The sequence below is a fragment of the Rattus rattus genome, chromosome 1, assembly GCF_011064425.1.
Source record: "Rattus rattus isolate New Zealand chromosome 1, Rrattus_CSIRO_v1, whole genome shotgun sequence".
NCBI classification, from domain to species: domain Eukaryota; kingdom Metazoa; phylum Chordata; class Mammalia; order Rodentia; family Muridae; genus Rattus; species Rattus rattus.
This window is the reverse complement of record NC_046154.1, coordinates 240,084,095-240,105,686: the sequence shown is the minus strand read 5'-3', so window position 1 is coordinate 240,105,686 and position 21,592 is coordinate 240,084,095. Positions and strand designations below refer to the sequence as shown.

The 21,592-nt window shown below is 40.4% G+C and overlaps 1 protein-coding gene across 1 annotated transcript in view; it reads left to right on the top strand.

The window, feature by feature from the left end:
• Positions 1-20,954, top strand: part of Hhla1 (HERV-H LTR-associating 1) — a 31,879-nt gene extending 10,925 nt beyond the window's left edge. Inside the window, 10 exon segments of the mRNA XM_032890693.1 lie at positions 4,950-5,033; positions 5,734-5,790; positions 5,898-5,984; positions 9,328-9,555; positions 11,744-11,989; positions 14,683-14,751; positions 15,079-15,095; positions 15,097-15,154; positions 20,041-20,197; positions 20,900-20,954. Coding sequence (XP_032746584.1) covers positions 4,950-5,033; positions 5,734-5,790; positions 5,898-5,984; positions 9,328-9,555; positions 11,744-11,989; positions 14,683-14,751; positions 15,079-15,095; positions 15,097-15,154; positions 20,041-20,197; positions 20,900-20,954 — 1,058 coding nt within the window.
• Positions 20,955-21,592: the final 638 nt, after the last annotated feature.

Here is a 21,592-nt window from a genome sequence, read left to right as displayed (position 1 = left end):
TTCAGCTAATATCATCCCTGTAGGGAGGCTCTTGCTCTCCTGGCATCTAGAACTTTCTGGTTGCTATTCCAAGTTTCCCATCCCCCATTGCTACACACCTCTGTTCAATTTCCTGACCCTTTGTACACCTCTTCTGTCTCCTCCCATATTTGATTCTGCCACTTGCTTTCCCCTACACCTTCTCTTTTCCTCCCAAGTCCCTATCACCCTTGATTATTTTTGTTCCCCCTTCTAAGTAGGACTGAAGCATCCACTCTTTAGTCTTCTTTCTGCTTCAGCTTCATGTGGTCCATGAGTTATATCATGGGTGTTCCAAGCTCTTTACATAATATCCACTTATCAGTGAATACATATTATATATATGTTCTTTTGTGACTGAGTTACCTCACTCAGGATATTTTCTAGATCTGTCCATTTGCCTTTGAATTTCATGAAGTCATTATTTTTAATAGCTGAGTAGTATTCTATTGTGTAAATGTACCACATTTTCTGTATCCGTTCCTCTGTAGAGGGACATCGGGTTGTGTTAAGTTTCTGGCTATTATAAATATGGCTACTATGAACATAGTGGAGTGTGTGTTCTTATTACATGTTGGAGCATCTGAGGAAAAAAATTAAAGAAGACCTCAGAGATGGAAAGAACTCCTATGCTCATGGATTGGCAGGATTAATATTGTAAAATGACCATCTAGAGCCAATGCAATCCCCATCAAAATTCCAAATCAATTCTTTATGCAGTTAGAACAAGCAATTTGCAAGTTCATTTGTAATAACAACCCAGGATAGCAAAAAACATTCTCAACAGTAAAAGAACTTCTGGAGGAATTACCATCTCTGACCTCAAGCTGTATTACAGAGCACACTGCATGCCATTGGTACAGAGACAGGCAGATAGATCAGTGGAATAGAATTGAAGACCCAAAAATGAACCCACACACTTTTGATCACTTGATCTTTGACAGAGGAGCTAAAACCATCCAATGGAGAAAAAGATAAAAGATAGCATTTTCAACAAATGGTGCTGATTCAACTGGCAGTCAGCATGTAGAAGAATGCAAATCAATCCATTCTTATATCCCTGTACAAAGCTTAAGTCCAAGTGGATGAAGGACCTCCACATAAAACCGGATACACTCAAAGTAATAGAAGAAAAAGTGGGCAAGAGCCTCGAACACATGGGCACTGGGAAAATTTTTCTGAACGGAACAGCAATGGCTTATGCTCTAAGATCAAGAATTGACAAACAGGACCATATAAAATTGAAAAGCTTCTGTAAGGCAAAGGACACTGTCAATAGAACAAAACAGCAACCAAGAGATTGGGAAATCTACATCCTGCATCCAATAGAGGGCTAAGATCCAATAGATACAAAGAACTCAAGAAGTTAGACTCCAGAGAACCAAATAGCCCTATTACAAAATGGGGTACAGAGCTAAATAGAGAATTCTCAACTGAGGAAACTTGAATGGCCAAGAAGCACATAAAGAAATGTTCAAAATCCTTAGTCATCAGGTAAATCAAAATAACACTGATATTCCACCAGTCAGAATGGCTAAGATCAAAAATCAGGTGACAGCAGATGCTAGTGAGGATGTGGAGAAACAGGAACACTCTTCGATTTTTGGTGGGATTTCAAGCTGGTAAAAACAACTCTGGAAATCAGTCTGGAGGTTCCTCAGAAAATTGGACACGGTACTACCTGAGGACTCAGCTATACCACTCCTGGGAATATACCCAACAGAGCATAATATTTTAACTAACTTTCTAACTCTATCTAATTTACTGTTAAAATTTTTCTTACAGTTTATTTTGATCATACCTTCCCACATTGACTTCTCCCAGGATCTCTACATCTCCTTAGGCAACCAATATCATGGTCTAAAAAAAAGCAAAAGAAAATAAGCCAAAGAACTAAAACAACATCACAAGACAAAACAAAAACAAAAGAAAATTACCAAAACAAAATGAAGAGTGCACAAAAACAAACAAACATAGAATTCAATCATTTCTGTGCCTAGGGTCTTCCGTGGAATGTGTTTGATGTACTCAATGACACTCCATTGCAGAAAGGTAATTTTCCTTTTCCCAAAAAGTTGTCAATTGCAAATAGATTCTAGAGGTGGCACTTTGTGCACTTATCCTTCTCAGTGGGTGAGCCCATCTAGTTTGAGTCTGTGCAAGCCGTGAGTGTTCTCTCTCAGTCTCTGAAAGTACTCAGACATTGGTCCTGTTGTGTTACTTCCTTGGCATGGTTTATCAACTCCGGGTTCTTACAATCTTGCTCTCTCCTCTTCAAAATCCATTTCTGAGTTTTAAGAGGGTTTGATAAAGAAATGCAATTTAGAGCTGAATGCTCCAAAGCTGCTGTCTGTACATTGTCCAGTTGTGAGTCTCTGTATTCATTTCCATCTACTACAAGAAGAAGTTATTTTGGTGAGGGTGTAGTCATGCCCTGATGTGCCATCATATGTGCAACTGGTAACTGATTTTGGAGTGTGTCTCTTAAAATGCATTCTATCCCAAGATATGTAATTATGCCTAGTCCTTCAAAAAGATGTTCACTATTCACTGAAAGACAAGGTGATGGTTATTTACCTGTCTCCTATTACTGACAACCTTTACTATTATAATCAGTGCTGTGGTAAGCACCTGTGCAGAATCACTTGAAGCACTAGCCAAATTATCTCTGTAGGATAAAGCCCTTGAAATGAAATTGTTGGCTGACAGGGAAACAATCTTGTTGTGATTCAATTTGTTAAAACTTCTAGAAATATTACTGGCATTTACCCTCTTGTCAGCAATGCTCAAATGGATTCCACAGGCTGTTCAGACTGAATATTAAAAGGTGGTCTTAAATAATCACTAAGTGGCTAGATAAAAAAAATTGTTCCTGTCTTCTATTTTTATATAAAGGGACTTAGACACAAAGCATCTCAGAGCATTGATTGTAAATCAACTAATTGAATTTCTGTGGAAATAAAGAATATCTTCAAAGTAACAATAACTGGCTTTCTTTCAAACCCAAATGAAATAATTCTAAACATACTTTGAAAGAGGAAGTGGACAGAGAATGGTGAGTGACAGGTTGTATGAGTGGGTGGTAGGGATCTTGGGAGGAGGGGACTTTTGGTTAAGGCAAATCTCAGCTCAGATTCAAACTCTATAATATGCTATAGGACTCTGGACAGGTACCATCATTTTTTTTAATCCTTAGGCAGAACTAGGATTGATCCTTGGCATCTGCTCATAGCTTCTATGCAGCTTTGCATTTTATCATTCAACTTGTGAGTCTTTCTTTCCCATTAATTTTACAATATTTTAAATATCCATTTACTTATTTATTTATTGGAGGGGAAGAATGCACATGCAACAGTAGTATGCCATAGCACACTTGCAGAGGTCAGAGGAGAACTTTCAGGAGTAGATTTTCACCTTCCATCATGTGAGTCCTGCCTGGACATCCAAAACAAGTCAGCAGGCTTGGTGACAAATACGTTTGCATACTGATCCATTTTGATTCCCCTCACCCCAATCAACTTTAACTTCTGCAGTATGTATTACAAACATCTCCAGTACCTAGCAGGTATCTGGCACACTATGGACATCCTATGGATGTATATTGAGTAAGTGAATTAATGAAGGAAGAGTTTTGAGAAGCAGAAGGAAGATAGATGGATGAGTAATGAGATTGAGCACATTAATAGACTCTACAATATAATACAGAAAGAAGAGAATCATGGTCTCCAGCCTTCTGGACAGAGTGCTATCAACATCTACAGAGGTATACTACATAGCACTTTTCCATCCAGGGGTCACAGTTATGGTTTCTATTGCTGCAAGGAAACACTATAACCAAAAACCAAGTTGGGGAGGAAAGGGTTTATTTGGCTTACAGTTCCACATTGGTACACACTGCAGTTCATCATGGAGGAAATCCAGGACAGAAACATATGCAGAACAGGAACCTAGAGGCAGAAGCTGCTACAAGGGCCATGGTAAATGATGCTTACTGGCTTGCTCACATGTCTTGTTCAGCCTTCTTTCTTATAAAACCCAAGACCACCAGCCCAGGGACAACACCACTCACAATGGGCTGGTACCTTGCCCATTTTTCACTAATTGAGAAAATGCCTTATAGTTGGATCTCATGGTGGCATTGCCTCAAATAAGGCTTCTTCTTATCTGATGACTGACAAGTTAACACACAAGACCAGCCAGCACACAGGGTAACCATGTGACCACACAGTCATGTTGTAACTCGGGCTTATCTCTACCTACTAGTGTTGATTTACTACACCAATTATTGATTATCATAGGACATTAATCTGCATCTACAGGGTATGTGTTTTCCAGTCTGTTCTTACAAGCAACTTCCCATCCCATTGATGAGAAAAGAAGCATCTGTATGAAGCATGATGAGAAGTCATCCAGTAGGCTTCATGTCCAGAATGTATTCAATGGTTCTGCAGCATAAAGTGTTATAAAAGTCTCCCAGACTTCTCCTTCCATGCTCTAAGTACAGTGGTCAAAAGAGGACATTCTTGTTGATATTTTACAGAGGTCTTATCTGATGTCTGTAGTTCACAACCTGACATTAAATTTTCAATTTTCAACTTTGTGTAAATAGATCTTACATGTCTATGGACCTGATTCCTCCTGAATAGATTTGATAACTTAACGAAATTAGATGAAGTAGTGGAGATCTTTGGTAGCTCTTGGATATTACAAGAGAAAGATTTGAATTATAAAAAGTTCTCTGCTTGAATTTGCCTTTAATATTTTTTGAAATCGTATTTTCCTATGTGTGAGTATCAATAGTCTTTAGCAGATTAATTTAAATTACAATTGTAAAATTCATTCTGAGAAAAGGAAAATCTAATTGGATTTTCCTCTTTCCCCCTTGTGTCTCTGCTTCAAAATTCAGAGAGCTTCTCCAATTTGTTTTGCAGATTTCACAGCGTTGCTGGTGGACATTGTTGGAAATTCTACCAGCTACCTCACTGAGATTTTTAAATCAACCTCCATCCTCTCTGGTGTGTATTTTCAGGGTGCCTGGCAAGATTTAGGTCTAGTATTCATCAAAAAAATATATAGCTAAGCCTGGTAGGTCCATATCCCAAGCCCTGCTATGGGTCAGAGTATCAGGCAACCTCAGGTAAGCTCTATTTAGGTTTTAGGTGTTGGCTTATTTCTAACCTTGATGGTTCCATCCAAACAGGGATCTTCCTAGAGTCCCACAAATTGAAAGGCAAATACTACAATCAACACAGGGAGGGTATCAGCAGACTCTCACAGTGGGTGTAACTTCCCCTTCCCCTTTAAAGACAAAAAGGCAGTCTTGGGGAAGGTGACTATTTTCTACATATTCAAAGGGTCAAACATTTTCACAAATGAATAATGGCTGGGATGAATGGGATTGCTGCAGGCTTCCCTGGTGGCTGCTGGTTCTGTAAGTATGGTACAAACATGCCAGGAAACATTCAAAATATAAAACTTCTGTGTTTGTAAATACAGTATTCTCTAACTGCACTGGGGATGCCCTGTTAAAGGTCTGCAGACATGTGCTTACAGCTTCCACATAGGAGGGTAATGAGAATTCAGTGACACTGTATACATGATATGCTGAATGGGGGAATCAGACAGACAGAAGCAGCATTGTAGCCTTAGACTTGATTTTAGAGACCGTGCCTTATTGGTCATTGCAACATTGTGGTTGTGTTCTTTGTCTTGCAGTGAGTCAGACCAATGAATCAGACTGTGTCTTCATCTGTGTGATGGTGGGAAAGTCAGGTGAGCAGCAATGATCTGGAAGTTCTCTGGGTGAGCATTGAGCTTCACACTCCAGTAGGCAAACCCAAGATTTCATCTCCGTGGTGTGATTTATTTATTTTTTTCAGGAAGGAATCTTTCTGACTTCTGGGAAATGGTGGAGAAATCCCCTGTTATCAACTACACATTTACTAGTGGTGTGTCCAGTGCTTTGGGTGAGTCTAAATTATTATAGAAGTCAGAGCACCCCCACCCTTCACCATGCCTCAGCTTACTATAGGAAAAGTCTTCAGGTATTTTTTTATAATTAGGTGGTGTTAAAATCAGATGGTTTTTCTTTTTTTGATTTAAAAAAATTGATTTCTGGAGTATTTCGGGGGGGGTGGCCATCCTGGATATTCCTCTCGATGACAATGAACATAGAGCTGAGAAGCTGTTGTCTCCTTTCTCCCCAGTGAGGGATACCTGTCACTTTACTCCCACGCTGTCACATTACATATTTTTTCTGGTGTTTACTATTGGACTCTTGAAGCTATTTGAAATTTTGATTCACATTCTATAGTCATTGTCCCTCTGTAATTCTCAGGCTCTACCCATACATCTTCTCTCAACAGCCATCTATGTTCTGTGTTTCCAGGTGCCATTTAGGAACTACTGCTAAGTCCTCTTTCTTCTTCACACTTAGTGATCATGATCTGGCTGCTCTTCTGAGTCCACGTGATGTGTGTATGTGTCTTCAGTCCTCACCATTTACATAGAGCAACTTATGACCAAGTTCCTTTTGTCACACTCTTGCATTCGTTCTTGAAACTATCCATGCATGGGCACAAGAACAATGGTCCTTAGATATGAGCTAGGTTATGTTCCTCACCTGTCAAATCCAACAGTCAGCGATAACAGAGAGTCCAGAATCCTTAAAGATAACACATTTTCTTCTTCATATATTTGTTATTTTCCCATGATTCATCATCTACATTCAGTTTGAAATCAATGTCCATGTTGGTAGCAGAAAACATTTTGCCAACATTCTGTACAAGCTTGTGTATTCTGTGTGGAGGCCCTGTTCTACTCTGTGGTGTTTTATAGGGCTGAGAGTCTGTCATTTGTCACCCTGGATGCTATCTTCTGATGTCCTAAAGATTCCCAACCAAAATCCATCTTTTGTGGTTCAACCCATTGTCTGTCATCTGGACTCAGTTACTCTAGGTTACACCATGGTTACATTTGCATGTGTACCTCCTCAGTGAATGAACCTGGAAGAACAACTACCTGTTGTCGCACAGAGTGCTTTATTGATCAGTGTGTCACATGGCATCTGCACAGAGTAAGCTTTTTCATCAGTGTCTCCACAGTGAATGGATAAACATAATCAGTGATGCTCCAGTTCTGTGGCAGTAGGTTTTTCTGGTTTATTTTAGTTCAGGGCATCTTTTGGTCATGCCATAAAAGAAAGCACTTATTTTGTAAGAGACAGGGCCACCTGGTAAGGAGATGAGCTAGGCTATAGCAACTTACCTTTCCATGATTGCTTCTGAGGAAAGAAATGAGGGCTGAGTCAGCCTTGTCTTTTCACCTCCAGTCTCAATCCTGGCATTAGTGTTCTTTCTGTAAGGACAGATCCTCTGGCAAAGAAACTATCTATACCTTGGCACTACTGTTGAAATACCTGATGGGCACTTACCCGGCTAGGTGACAGTTAGGCCGAGAGTACCTAGTATGTGTCTAACTCTTGGGATTAAGGCTTAGGTGATGTGAGGAGTTTGAGGTCTAAATGTGAAACATGAAAGAAGAAAGGAGGATTTAGGGGTCTATAAAATGCTATTTAAAAGAGGCAGTTGTTTCTGACCTGGCTAGCTCCAAATGATTGAGATGGAGACTTATAGATTTATTCAACAATCTTTAAGCACAATAACTGAGCAGATGTTTCTAATGTTCATACTACCTAGCTATCAACGACATTCCCTGAGTTATGTGCATTTGGTCTCTTGGTTCACTCTGCTTTAGCTGTCTGTCTTTGTGGAGAACTCTTTTGGCAACCTCCTTATCAGACTTCATGGCTACTGTCTCCTTCCTTCACCTTATGGCTCTTCTTCTCCTGGACCCTCATCTGCCTCCTGGTGAACTTCTTCTACCTGGCTCATCTCCCTGGTACCCCAGGCTGGGATTAGAAGTCTAACCTTTTTGTCTCCTCTGCCCAGCCAGTGCTCTTTCAGTAAGAACAGATCCCCAATAGGGGATCTATTAGGGTGTTACTGCTGTGAAGTGACACCATGACCAATGCAACTCTTATAAAGGAGGGCATTATATTGGGGCTGGCTTATGGTTTCAGACGTTCAGTCCATCATCATCATCATCATCATCATCATCATCATCATCATCATCATTATCATCATGGCAGGAAGCATGGCAGTGTTCAGGCAGACATGGTACTAGAAGACATGAGAGTTCTATATCTTGATTCATAGGCATCCAGAAGAAGGGTCTGATTTCACATTTAGTGGAGCCTGAGTCCAGGAGACCTCAAAGCCCACATCCACAGTGACTTAGCCCCTCAAACAAGGCCAGACCTACTCTAATAAGGCCATCCCTCCTAATAGTGCAACCTTCCAGTGGACACACATATTGAAACCACCACATTGCTGTTCGGCTTTTTATTAACCAATCAGAGATAATTGGGGAGCTTATTTTACAACACATTGATATGGGGGATTCTTCAGTATTCATGACAATGGCCATGTCAAGACTACAACTAGATCTCAGGACATGGAAATCACCATCTGAATACCTGATCCACAAGATCCTCCTCCAATAGCATCACCTCCTACAACTACATAGTAAGTTCCCTATATTCAAGACCTTCAAAGGACAAGTAGTAAATAAAATCCAACACAGGCTAAATGAAGATCAGGCCTTTTCTACCCAGAAAAAGCAACCCTATAGGATAGTGGGTACCTCTCACTTTAGGTCCAGACTCCTCAGCCTCGCATCATCTCAGTCTTCCTAAAAGAAAGCATTATTCAATTTAACATGTGTACCTCTTTTTCCTATCCCTTGTGGAATAAACAGGGTAATTTGCCAGTCTTGCTGAAGGTCAGTCTTTCGTGTAGTTTCTTTTGGAAAACCCAACTTCTCTTGATGTTCCTACATGTAGCCATAAGGCAAATATCATAGGTCTTATTACTCTTGCAGAGATAAATATCTGAGTCATGGAGCAGCTAAGGACTGCAAAGAGACATGTGGACTCTGACAAGTCCCTGAGTATTATCAGTTACTAATGACTGTGACAGTGACTTAGTCTAAGAGTGCCAGACTAACTGTCTCTCAGATCTGACAACTTTACATTCTGTGCATAACAGTTTATCATGCAGCATTTGTGTGATATTTCACCCCATAGTTCATTCAAGAGAAAACATCCTTTGGTGACATTTGGTACTATTCACAGTAATATATTTGCATTTTATATAGCTACTATCTAATTGTCTTTTCATGACTCAACAGTTCTATTTGCCCAAAGTGGCAAGTAAGTTAAAACTGCCATTGGCTGTTTCCTTTGAGGAGCAACTACCAGGGGAACAGTAAGGACTTCAAGGCTCACAACTCAAAGCCAACATTCACTTCTAAGATCATATACTACACGTTGGACCACACAATGGGTATCTGCTCTGAAGACCTTCCCCTGGACAAAGACAAGTACTCCTTCAGAGAAAGAGGTGACAGAAAATGAACAGATGTTTCCAGAGCTTCCTGTTGAGTCCATAGGCACACAGAGTAGTGTCCCGACCTCAAGTAAGATGCTTTCTTGTTTTTTTTCTTTACTCTACTGTGTCTCTCTTCTTTTTCCTCTAGTATCACATAATTAAATAAAGTACCTCCATCTAACTCTTCCAACCACCTTAAGTGATGCCATGACTTAGTGTAGGAGAGTTCAGAAGGGCCAGTCAGGGATGGAAATTGAACTGATGATATATACGTCTACAATTCCTATTAACAGATTTCTATACTGAAATACACCGTCTTAATAAGTCCCAAATATAATACCAAGAGTTCTCTGATATCCTTAACCCAGTCTCCCCACCGACAATGTCTTGCATAATTATTGTTGGAATATGACATTTTTATTTCAACAGTGTAAGTAGATATCTTTCTCTGGAAATTCACAGCGAATGGTGAGGTAAACATTTTAAGGAACAGTTTGGTTAATTTGCACCTGGTTAAATATTCATACCAAAAATATGTTAGTGACTCCATCCCAACTTGAAATGATGCCACCAGTGGCTGGTCAAGATTTTTCCTAATCAATCCTACCAAGTTGTGTTCAATATCAATAGTACTGTAACCAAACACGAAAGGTACAATGACCTGAAAAATATATAAAACTGAGTGATCTCTTCCAGTAACAGTCAGTATTATCTATGCCAAGGATGGATCAGAGTTAATAGAACTCATTCACTAACTCACTCATCAAAAGACATCATTGCTTCCAGCCAGTATGATAGTTTGAAAATGACTCTTTAAATTTCCCCTTGTCTCTCAAGCTCACAGATAGAAGGGAGATACAGGAAAGCAAACTATAGTCATGATCCAACTTACATTGAGCTCTTTTATGCACAAGCCCAAGAAGGACATCCTATTCAGTATAGCATGGCACAAAGCCTTCCCTCAAGGAGGTAAGGATGGACAAGAGACAAGCAAGCTATGAAGAGGGTGTGTCTCAACAGCGGAGAGGAATAGAATGCAACTCTAGCAACTAGAACTTATATTTTCTACATGTAAAAATAGATGATTGCTGGAGGCAAGAAAAGCCATAAAGCACCAGCCATGGTCCTTAAAGGAAACACTGCTTCGTATAAGAAAAACCACAGAACTTTATTGAGAGTAATGACAACAATACACAAAGGAACAACTTGTGTTCTGGATAAGGCAAATGTTCCCCCACTTAACTCATAGCTGGAAAATCATCCATCATGACTAGTTCTATAAACTTTGAGAGAAAAGATTATTAACTTTCTTCCGTGTGAACAAATGTGAAACTATCATCTTCAAAGGATAATTAGGGAATGCTTACTTAACAATAGAAAGCTTGAGTCATCATCATCATCATCATCATCATCATTTTCAATTATCATCAGTTTAAAGTCAAGGCTAAGAGGGGCAGTTAATGTATCTCAGTGGCAAGTGCCTCTTTGGTGTATTGGCTGCCTTCTTTGTTGATGTGACTGAATACAAGAAGCAATGTAAGACAACAATGTTTAAGCAGTTCACATTCAAAATTATACACAGCATGGACGTGGCCCTGAGTTCCATCTCCATCACTGAAAATAAGAACAAACAACTTGCCTAATTAAAATAAATAGCTTGCTTCACAGTGTGAAGACAACAAGCCCATGCCAATGCCTCCAGATCTCCACATCTCAAATAACCTTCCCAGCCTACTGCATGATTAGAAATATATCTCATACATTTGAGACATCTACCCAATCTCCAATCACATACACTAGCTTTCTGGGGTTCTAAGGAGTTTAGAGAGAATGATTGGGGTTTAATTTTCAAAGGCTGATTTATTTTTATCTTATGTGTATGCATGAGTGCCTGTGTCTGCATGAATGTATGTGCATCACAAGCATGCAGTGCCATCAGAGGCCAGAATAGGACAGCTGATTCCGTGGAGGTAGAGATACAGGTGATTGAGAGCCACAGTGTGAGTTCTGGGAACAGATCCTGGGTCTTCAGCAAAACTAACAAGTTTTCTTAAGGACCAGGCCATCTATCCAGATGTTTCTTTTGACTTGTTGCCAAAGATAAAAAAAATTCAGTTTAATCTGCCTATTCCAGTCCACAGTTAAATGTCAGAACTATATGTGTTATCCATAAATATTTCCGTTGTCCTTTGAGAGCATTTGATATGTCTGTAGTTTTACCCATGATCGGGTAAAATACAGCAAAACCAACGGTCATTATTTTTGACATACTACAGCGAACATGACCAGAACACCATGGGTGACACGTAGATCCACACAAGCACCTACTGTCTTGTCTGGATCCATGTCTGTGCCACTGACTGTGGATGATAGCACACCTGGAGGGCCACCCTGGACAAGCCTTCCCTCCACATCAGCCTCCACTGAAGATGCCCAGGAGCTCAGCAGCACAGAAAGCCAGTTGCATCCTACTGGGATACTGACCACACCCAGCAGACTAGCACAGCCCAGCATAGTCTCAGGTGAGAGACATTCATCTTCTTGGCAATCACACTTGAAAACATGTTATGAAAGCTTCCTTTTTATATTTAATTTTATTTTACTTATTCACTTTATATCCCTCTCACAGTCTCCCTCCTGGTCACCTCCTCCCACAATCATTCACCCTCCCAGTTCCCTTGTCTGGGCAGATAGAGGTCCCCTGGGTATCCTCTCCTTACCCTGGCACTTCAAGTCCCTTTGAGGATAGGCACTTCCTCTCCTACTGAGGCCAGACAAGGCATCCCAGGTAGTAGAACATATCTCACACACAAGCAACAGCTTTTGAGGTAATCACCACTCCAGTTGTTCAGGACCCACATGAAGGTCAAACTGCACATCTTCTATGAGTGGGGAGGCCTACGTCTAGTCCATGTATGTTATTGGGTTGATGGTTCAGACTCTGAGAGGCCTAAGGGTCCAGGTTACTTGACTTTGTTTGTTCTCCTATGGAGTTCCTATCCACTTCAAGGCCTGCAATTCTTCCTCTATACTTCTGTAAGAATCCCCAAGCTCCATCCAATGTTTGACTTTGGGTGTCTGTATTGGTCTGAGTCACTTGCTGGGTGGAGCCTCTCAGAGGACAGCCATGCTAGACTCCTGTCTTCAAGCATAACAGAGCAGCATCATTAATAGTGTTAGTAATTGGTGCTTACCCATGGGATGGGTCTCAAGTTGGGCCGGTTATTGGTTGGCCATTCCCTCAGTCTCTGCTTCTGCCCCTATGCCTTCATTACTTGTAGACAGGATAAATTTGGGGTTGAAAGTTATTGTGGGTGGGTTCTTGTCTTTATCACTCCACTGGGGTTCCTTGAAAGCCTTTTTAATGTTTTGAAATCTAATACACATGCTAAAAAGTAGAAAAAAGTGCTGATTTCATAAATGATTATAAAACAAATTCATTCTTCTCCTTTTCTTTATTCCCCTCCTTTATTCTTATTTATGAATTAAAAAACAAATGCTTCTTCTTAACAGGGTTCTCCAACTTTCTCTCTTTCCTTTTTCATATTTGTAGAGTAAAGCATTTCATAATGCTGTTGCACTGTCTGTGATAACATGCTTCAACCATATTCACTCTTCTACCCCTCTTCATTTTACTTTCTTTCCCCCTTCCCCCTATACTAGTGTACAGGAAAATTAAATAAATTAACTTTGCTGTGATCAATGGACCACAGTCACCTTGAAACTCAGCTCTGTCTCAGATTCAGACACAGCTGGACTTCTATCTTGCCTTAACTACATACACTATTCACAGAAATTTTTCTTCTTCCTCTGAATTTTCATTTTTGCATAATTAGTTAAGAGATGTCAGGGCAAAGAGTTTGGTTTAGGATGTAAGCATTTGGACATGAATCATTTGTTGCAACTCTTGTAAGCTGACCAAGTTATTTACACCAGGCACTGTCAAGAGCTCTGAGTCCTTTACAAACTTCCGTATTCTGAGATCACAGAGCCATTTAATCAAACTAAATGAAGTCATAGAGAAGTTGGATGTGGCTCAAATTGCTCAAGATTTACACAGAAAACCATCAAGGAAGCAAGCATTACTGATACCTTCTTTAGTGGAGGTGATAATCTAGTCAATACTTGAAGAGAACTCAGATGATGTTGACCCTTCCTGAGAAAACGAAAGATTTCCATTGGAGTTGGGGATTCCTGCTAGTTATGGGGATGAATGTGAATGAGCATTCATCTATAGCATTCACCTCTGCAATTCACTCAGAGGACCGTGGAGTGACAGCCATATCAAACTGGACGCCACAAAAACGTAGTCCCAGCAGAAGAGCAATCACAAATAATGGAATACATTATAGTAGTGTTGGCTGGAACATGGGTTCCCCAGAATTCCCCCACTTTCCACTTTATTCTCTGGAGTCCACCCATAGAACAGCATTAATTGCTCATTCCTCTCTGCACAAACATTTTGCTCAGCTTTGCAGGCCTATTCTCACTAGCTTGGTGTTTCTTTTTGCAGTCAACAATGGCTCCTACTAAAATGGGTGCCTATCTATTGAGCCAGGTTGTATCCCAGCCTTACTCCTTTCATTCATCTTTGGCATGTAACTCCCAGATTCCCCCTCCTCTCTCTCTCTCTCTCTCTCTCTCTCTCTCTCTCTCTCTCTCTCTCTCTCTCTCTCATCTTTCTAGAAAAGACGGCTGTTTTGCTGACTTGCTAGAGTCATGTCAGTGGGGATCAGGTCCTGAACTGGTCCTAAATCCAAAGCATTATGAGCATGAAAGACAGATGATGAACTGAGAGCCTAGGCCATCATTAAAATGATTGACCAGTGATTAATTAATTAATTGACAAATTATGAGTGTGGATGGAGTCCATGTGCATACCGTGACAGATCAATGACAAGCAAGCCATGTTCTCTTTGTCTCAGAGGGCCCACATTCAAACACGTTCCTGTTCAGTACCATTGGTGTTCCATATAGTGTCACCATATTTTATTGATATTGGCAAGTTCCCAATGGCCCCATCATACTTTACCAGTTACTGGTGGAACTCGTTCATTCTCCTAGGTACTCCAAGAAGAACTTGATTATGGCTACATTTCTTAATCCTGCACCTTCAACATCCCTCTTAGTATCTGGCCTAGCCAGTCATACTGGTAAGACTATGGAGCATCTTCTTCAGATTTAAGAGATGATGCTCTTTCTCTTTTCTTCCCAGGAACACTCATGCCTGGAACACAGACTACAAATCCAACTAAAGCACCAGCTCCTAGAGTCCCACAGACAGGTGAGACTGTGTGGCCAGATCAAGAAACTGCATACCTGAGAGGAAAGTGTAGGCTGGGAGAAAAGAAACGTGGGTACAAAAACACCTGTAAGCATGCTGTCAGTGCATGTTATTACAGGAAACGAGTCAGAAGTGGTTTCATGGCATTGCTTTACTGCAAAGCTGTGTAATCGTGGCTAAACCATTTCTTTCCCTTTGGCTGTCATTTCCATATGGACTTTTAAGAACCCTCACCTTGAAGGTGTTAGGATTCTCTGACTGTTCATGTATAGTAGTACAAGGCCATCTTATTTCAGTTTTGGAGAATGTTCCCTTTAATATTTACAGATGATATTCCTGCAGAGGTGGTCAATCACCCCTGAGAAAGAGCCAGCCCGGGTCCCAGCAACCCATCATGTTTCAAGTGAGTAGAAACACCCAGTCATTGCTTAAGCTTGTGCTTTATATATGTGGTTGGCTACACTAATAAAGAGGATTGTTTGATCAATGTAGACTCAGACTGTTAGGATGCAAATCTCAGCTCAACTACTTTTGTGATGGGTGGCCTCCAGGATTGATACCCTCAATTTAAAGCAAGAACAACGGCAATTACTGTGAGCACTAAAAACATCTGTTCTCTTTATTCTCTTTTACATGGTTTTATATTTAGATAGTGTGTGCTGAGTTGACTTAGGATTTTAAAGCTCTATGCTATTTAATTTGATCAACGTTCATTGTGTGAACATCTAGAAAAATGTGCCGATCACTTTGCAAAAGCCGCTCTCATGATGAGCCTGCTGGCTGGTGGCTGGCTGATCAGAAAGAGAATGCATAAACAACTGCTCCAATCTAAGCCCCAATTGCTGGATGCAACTCCCTGTGGCTGTGTTTTAAAGGATGCCCTGCTAGCCATATCACTGAATACTCCATGGATTTGAGAAGCAGCGACTTCCTAGACATGGTTTACAGAACTCGCAGGACTTAAATTTCTTTTCTCAGCTTTTGACTGTCACATACTTTTCTTTTCTGGGCTATTAGCTCCTGACAAAAGGAAGACAAAGTAAGTCCTCACAGATTGGCAGGTTGTTAGGTCTTACCTTCTCCTGAACATCTTTCTGTACAAGCTTCCTGAATGTTACACAGTGGTCAGTCATATGTCAACAGGGCATAATTAAGTTGCTGGAGCCTGCCCAGTCTCTTGTTTTATAAATCCTCAGACCTACTTCAATCCTTACAGCCTCCAGTGAATGATGAATGGGCCTTTGTGTCTGAAATCTAAAGAGAAATACCGGTGGTGCCAACAATATTGTCAGGTTGAGTTCTAAGACACACGTTAACTATATTTACATCCATATTTACATCTGTATCTACATAGCTATCTCTGTCCATCCACCCACCTGAATATCATGTATCATCTGTCTATATACTCCTATCCATTTCGGCTGATAATTCTTTAATACATGTCTGATAGATCGCTATCTGCCTATCTATTGTGTAACATCTCCATCCTTCTGTCTATCTTCAGAAGACAGATACATTCATTTTATAAAAGAGGCTCTGACATTTTCCAGTAAATTATTTTGCTCATCCAAATATCATTTTTAAAAATATTCCACGGGGCTGGAGAGATGGCTCAGCAGTTAAAAGCACTGACTGCTCTTCCAGAGGTCCTGAGTTCAATTCCCAGCAACCACATGGTGGCTCACAACCATCTGTTATGGGATCTGATGCCCTCTTCTGGTGTGTCTGAAGCAGTGACAGTGTAGTCATATACATTAAATAAATAAATAAATAAATAAATAAATAAATAAATAAATAAATCTTTAAAAATATTCCACAAAGGTTTTATTAACCATCCAATTATCCCTTCATTGAACATATGAGCTCCTACTATGTGCAAGGTCTAAGGCTAAGACCACTTCAGTTTCTCTGTCCAACAATTCTGGAAGGTAGATAATGCTATCTTCATTAAAGGATTCTGGTGAGTCCTATAGACAAGAGGCTGAGTCTGGAGGTCATATATCCCTAACTCCAACATCTGTAATCATTTTCTCTCTTTGTATTATCCCTAAGATGTAACACACACACACACACACACACACACACACACACTGCAAATGACTATTAAAGGAGAAGCATTATAAGGTTCTTGAGTGAATAAGCAGTCAGCACTTAGTACAGCAAGTGAGGAAGAGAATCCTTTCAGCTGAAGAAGTCATGCAGGAGCCCAAGCGAGCAGGTACTTTTTGACAAGATACTGCTAAGCATTTACTACTACAGAGCCTTGGCCTAAGCAAACCCACACAAGTGAGATGACTGACATTCCCAGGACTGAACAGGGCCTCTATAGCTAGAATTCTTGTGGTGAAGGTACAAGTCATAGGAACTGAGGCCAAAGAGAGTGAAATTAAGAGCAAGTTGCTACCATGACCAGGAGTCTGTTCTATGTTCTGAGGTATGGGAATGCCATGTGGCCTGGTATGTGCCATGCAATGATATCCCTGACATCAAAGTGGAAACTACAGAGATGCTAGGATGATGGGTGCAGTGGAGGGACTCATATATGATTATGTGATTAAAAGTAAAGCATAATTACCTAGGCAGAGAGATTGGGGCCACAGTTAGGAATCAGAATCAAACTGATGTGTTGGTACTCAAGTGAGCCATAGGAGTGACCTGAATTAGATCGTGTAGGTTCCTGAGGTCACTTCCTGAGGCCAAGAAGTACAGATGATGTGCAGCATGGAAGTGATGTGTACAAATCCATCCCTAAGGATGCTGATTATATAGCAGGGATGTGGATCTTATTGAGCTTGGGCCCAGAGTCAGGTCTTTGCTTAATCACTTCCTCCCTATGGTGTGACTGATCTGCTTCGTGCTCATTAACCTCTTCTATATTTCCAGACTTGCAATATCTGCCTAACAGTTGTTACAAGGACTAAATGAGGTAATATGAGTGAAAAACTTAGGAAATACCTGGTGCATGGTAAATGCTAAATGCCACATTGATGGAAGGATAGGCATGCTCTGTGGTGTGGGGGTAGTTAATGTTAGTAGACTCATGGAAAAATACTTTGTTTCTATATGTTTTAAAAGTCCATAGCTTTGTGAACCTTCTCTTTAGTTGCTAAATGTTGCTGATAAATTATCATTTAGAAACTCTCATAGTGGGGTTAGGTTCAGTTGTTGATCTCTGGCTAAGAATGGAAACCTAAGTTTCCATAAAATTTAAAGTCTCATAAAATTTAGAATGTAAGTGTGTCAGTATATTAAAGATGCTACTCAATTCAGTAATTGATGAGGAAATCAGAAAGGTCTTAAAACTGTATCAATAGAGAATCAGATTTACAGGGCAATATAGGGAAGTAATTTCAAAGGAGCTTGCCAATTTATAACTTATAGTCATAATTCTTCTATTTGAAGTGGGGCGAAAACCAACTGTACACTTGCCAGACCACAGTCACTTACATTGCTATGAACATGAGTTATCTGCCGTGTTTTCAGACAGCAAGTTAACAGTATCAGTTAACTTGTACTACTACAGAGCTGTAACCAAAGAAAAATGCTCAATAGAAAACCAGTCATGTTGACAGACAGAGTTACATTCCTGTGCTGTGTCTCAGTTGATAGAGTGCTTGCCCAGCACTCATGAAGCTCTGCACTCAATAACCAGCACCAGAGAAATTGGGCACAGTGGAGTGTTCCTGTATTCTTACAACTCAGAGAGTGGAGGCAGAAGCATCAGGAGTTCTAAATTACCTCAGCTATATAACAAGTTTTAAGCCAGTCTGAACTTCATGAGACTCTGTCTCAAAACAATCAAATCAAATCAAATCAAATCAAAAGCTTCATTCTCCTATATATCCAGATAGTCCCAGGCTGCCTGCTAGGCAACCGTCAAAACGACATTAAAGAGAAGCCACTATTCCTGTCTGCCCATTTCTAGATGTTTGTCATTTTGTTTAATGGCAATGGGTGGCCCGTCCTGTGTAACTGTAACATCCTAATATGATTTCTAGTCCTAGGTAACAAGCCCTGTGAGAGGAGGACCCTGTTCTTTCTTGTTTGTTGCTCTACTACTAGTCTGTTAGTGCCTGGCACGTGGTGGACTCTCAAGACTTTTCACTAAGTAAATCGGGAATCCTAGCTAGTATTTGTGTCTGTTCCATAGCAAGGATAATGTCATATGCTCTGTGTAGAAGGACTTACTGGGTCCTCTCAGGTGCTCTGCATGCTGAGTCTGTGTCTCATGTCATTCTTCTTCTGAGGTTGCCTGGGTACAGCCTCAGGAATTTGATTCAGTTTCAGGAGATCTGATAGGATGAGAGCTTTAAGAACTTATTTTCTTCTTTGCTTAACATTTTTATTATTTTCCTAAATGTCCCATACTAAACAATAATGAAAATCTGGTTACATGGTGCATAGTCAACCTACATCTCAAGGAGAGATCACAACCCATTGTACATCTTGCTAGACTTGGATTGCTATATTCATTTTCAAATCTGCCATTCCCTTTTGCATTAGTTCCCCATTGCTGTGACGAACTACCTGATAAAAGTGACTTATGAATAGAAAGGTTTATTTGGGCTCACAGTTCAAAGGTATAGTCCATCTTGGCAGGGGGAGCTTGGAGACAGCTGTCCAATTGTCTACTGCTGGGAAACAGAGGGAGATGAATCTTGGTGCTCATAATACTTCCTGCTTTTTATTCAGCCTAGAACTTCACCTCATGGAATAGTGTCACCCACCCTTAAAATGAGTCATCGCACATCAGTTAATCCAGTCTAAGTAATTTTAGATCCTTTCAAGTTGACAGTCAATACTAATCATCATGCCTTCTTGATGCCTTACACATGTGTGTGCACATACGCATGCATGCACACACACATGTGTGCACGTGCACGTGCACATACACACACACACACACACACACACACACACACTGCAACACACTTTCTCTATTTAAAGTATTCTCCATCCGCACTCCCCGCCAGCGATTCCCTTGCATGATCGTTATCCTCTGTACCAGTGTTGCCCTACGCCAGTGCATTTATGTTCCACAATTTGGATGCATGAAACTCAGAGAACCCATGTCTGGTCTCCACCTAAACCCTATTACTGTCATTCTTTACCTGTCTCTTGACATTCCCACAGTAGTTTCACTGCATAACAATGAAAGTCCACTCTCTATTTTCTGTTTCCAATCTACCTATAATAAGGGCTAGACTGTACTAACCTATGAGAGGACATACCAAAGAGATGTTTGCTGAGCTCTGACTGATTTCACATGTCTGAGATTGCATGTTCCAGACTGTCCTCGGCCACTCCCCAAAGAAGAGGCCATTACAGATACTCCTCTGCCCCTGACCATGAAGAAACTCAACCCATGCCTGATGGAACTGTGTCGCTTCTTCCAGCAATGCCTCTGCTCAGTCCGAAAGCGGGATTTCAGTTCAGAAGCCATGAGGTAATCTTCAACAGTGACTGCCTCACACACTCAAATGCACACTTCACTTTGTGTGTGATCGCTCTGTAAGTTATTAGGTAGCCAGGCACTAAAAACTTCCGAGACAGGTGATGCATACCCAATAGTTATAGTCTTCTTACTGTGTGTGGTTCCTCTACATCTTATCGGGTTGCCAGACATTGAATAATTCCCAGGCTGGTGACAGGTAACATAAGAGAGCTTACTCTCCAGTGTGCCCATGCTAGACATTTATGTCTTTGAGCTCCATAACAGGGATATATTCATCTCTACATCCTCAAAACAAAATGCAGGATCTGGTAAATCTAGTTGAGCTGAGCCCCACTGAGCTGATTTTTGTCTGAGATGAATTGAGATGGGTTGGGTTGGAATGAACTGATTGAGTTGATCTGGATTGCCCTATTGGAGCTATGTTAAGATTTCAGATGAAATGAGTTAAGTAAAGAAGAGCTGTGCTTAGATGTGCTGGGTTGGATTAAGATGAAATGATGACATAGTTGAGTTGACATGAATTTAGGTGGGGTGAGTTGAGTTTGAATTACACAGAGATGAATCACACGATGTGTGGTAGAATTACTTACTACCAAGGACTTTGGTTACCAGTGTCCTATACTTGATGGAATTTTCTAAGACAAATATAATCAAAATATTTACCTATCTAAATTACAGACCTTTCATTCACAGTAGTTGTTGCCTGCCAAAGAAAATCAGGAGGCAGATCACACACTTCATTAGGTGATCTAGGCATTGATGTGCTCCTGTCTCCCAGTACTGATAGAAAATGCTTGCGGGATTTATTTTTTGATTGCTAAACCCAGAAACAAACAAGAGAAATTCATATCCTTCTTCTCTAAGCTGAGGACCAATTTCTCAAGTCTCAGTGTTATCTTAAAAGCTTACTAACATGTCTTTCATGTTTTAAAAATCTCTATTACCCACCAAATCTGAGCACCAAACCCGGGTTTGTTCCTTTTCCCCTAATCTATTTTTAGATTTGATGTAGCCTCAATAGCCTTGGGGATTTTATTTACATAAAGAGAACAATAAACAAGTTGACAGACTCAGTAGTGTAAACAGACAAGGAAGGGGTATTTCTTCACAGTGAACAAAAAGAAAAGTTTCAAAACAATACTTTTTGTATTATCTAGAGTCAGCCCACTTCAATAGATCCTTTTCTCACTGACTGAACATGTGTTGAGGCTCTCCTGTCTGCCAGTGACGTATTATATTAAGCCAAGCATTGTACAGATGAATTACAAATAGATCTAGAAACTGGGCCATAGTTGGTGAGATACAGTAGTTGTAAAGCTCAAGTTAAAATAAAAGTGATAGGACTAAGTCATTTATCCAAGCAAAAATATACTAGTCATACTCCCT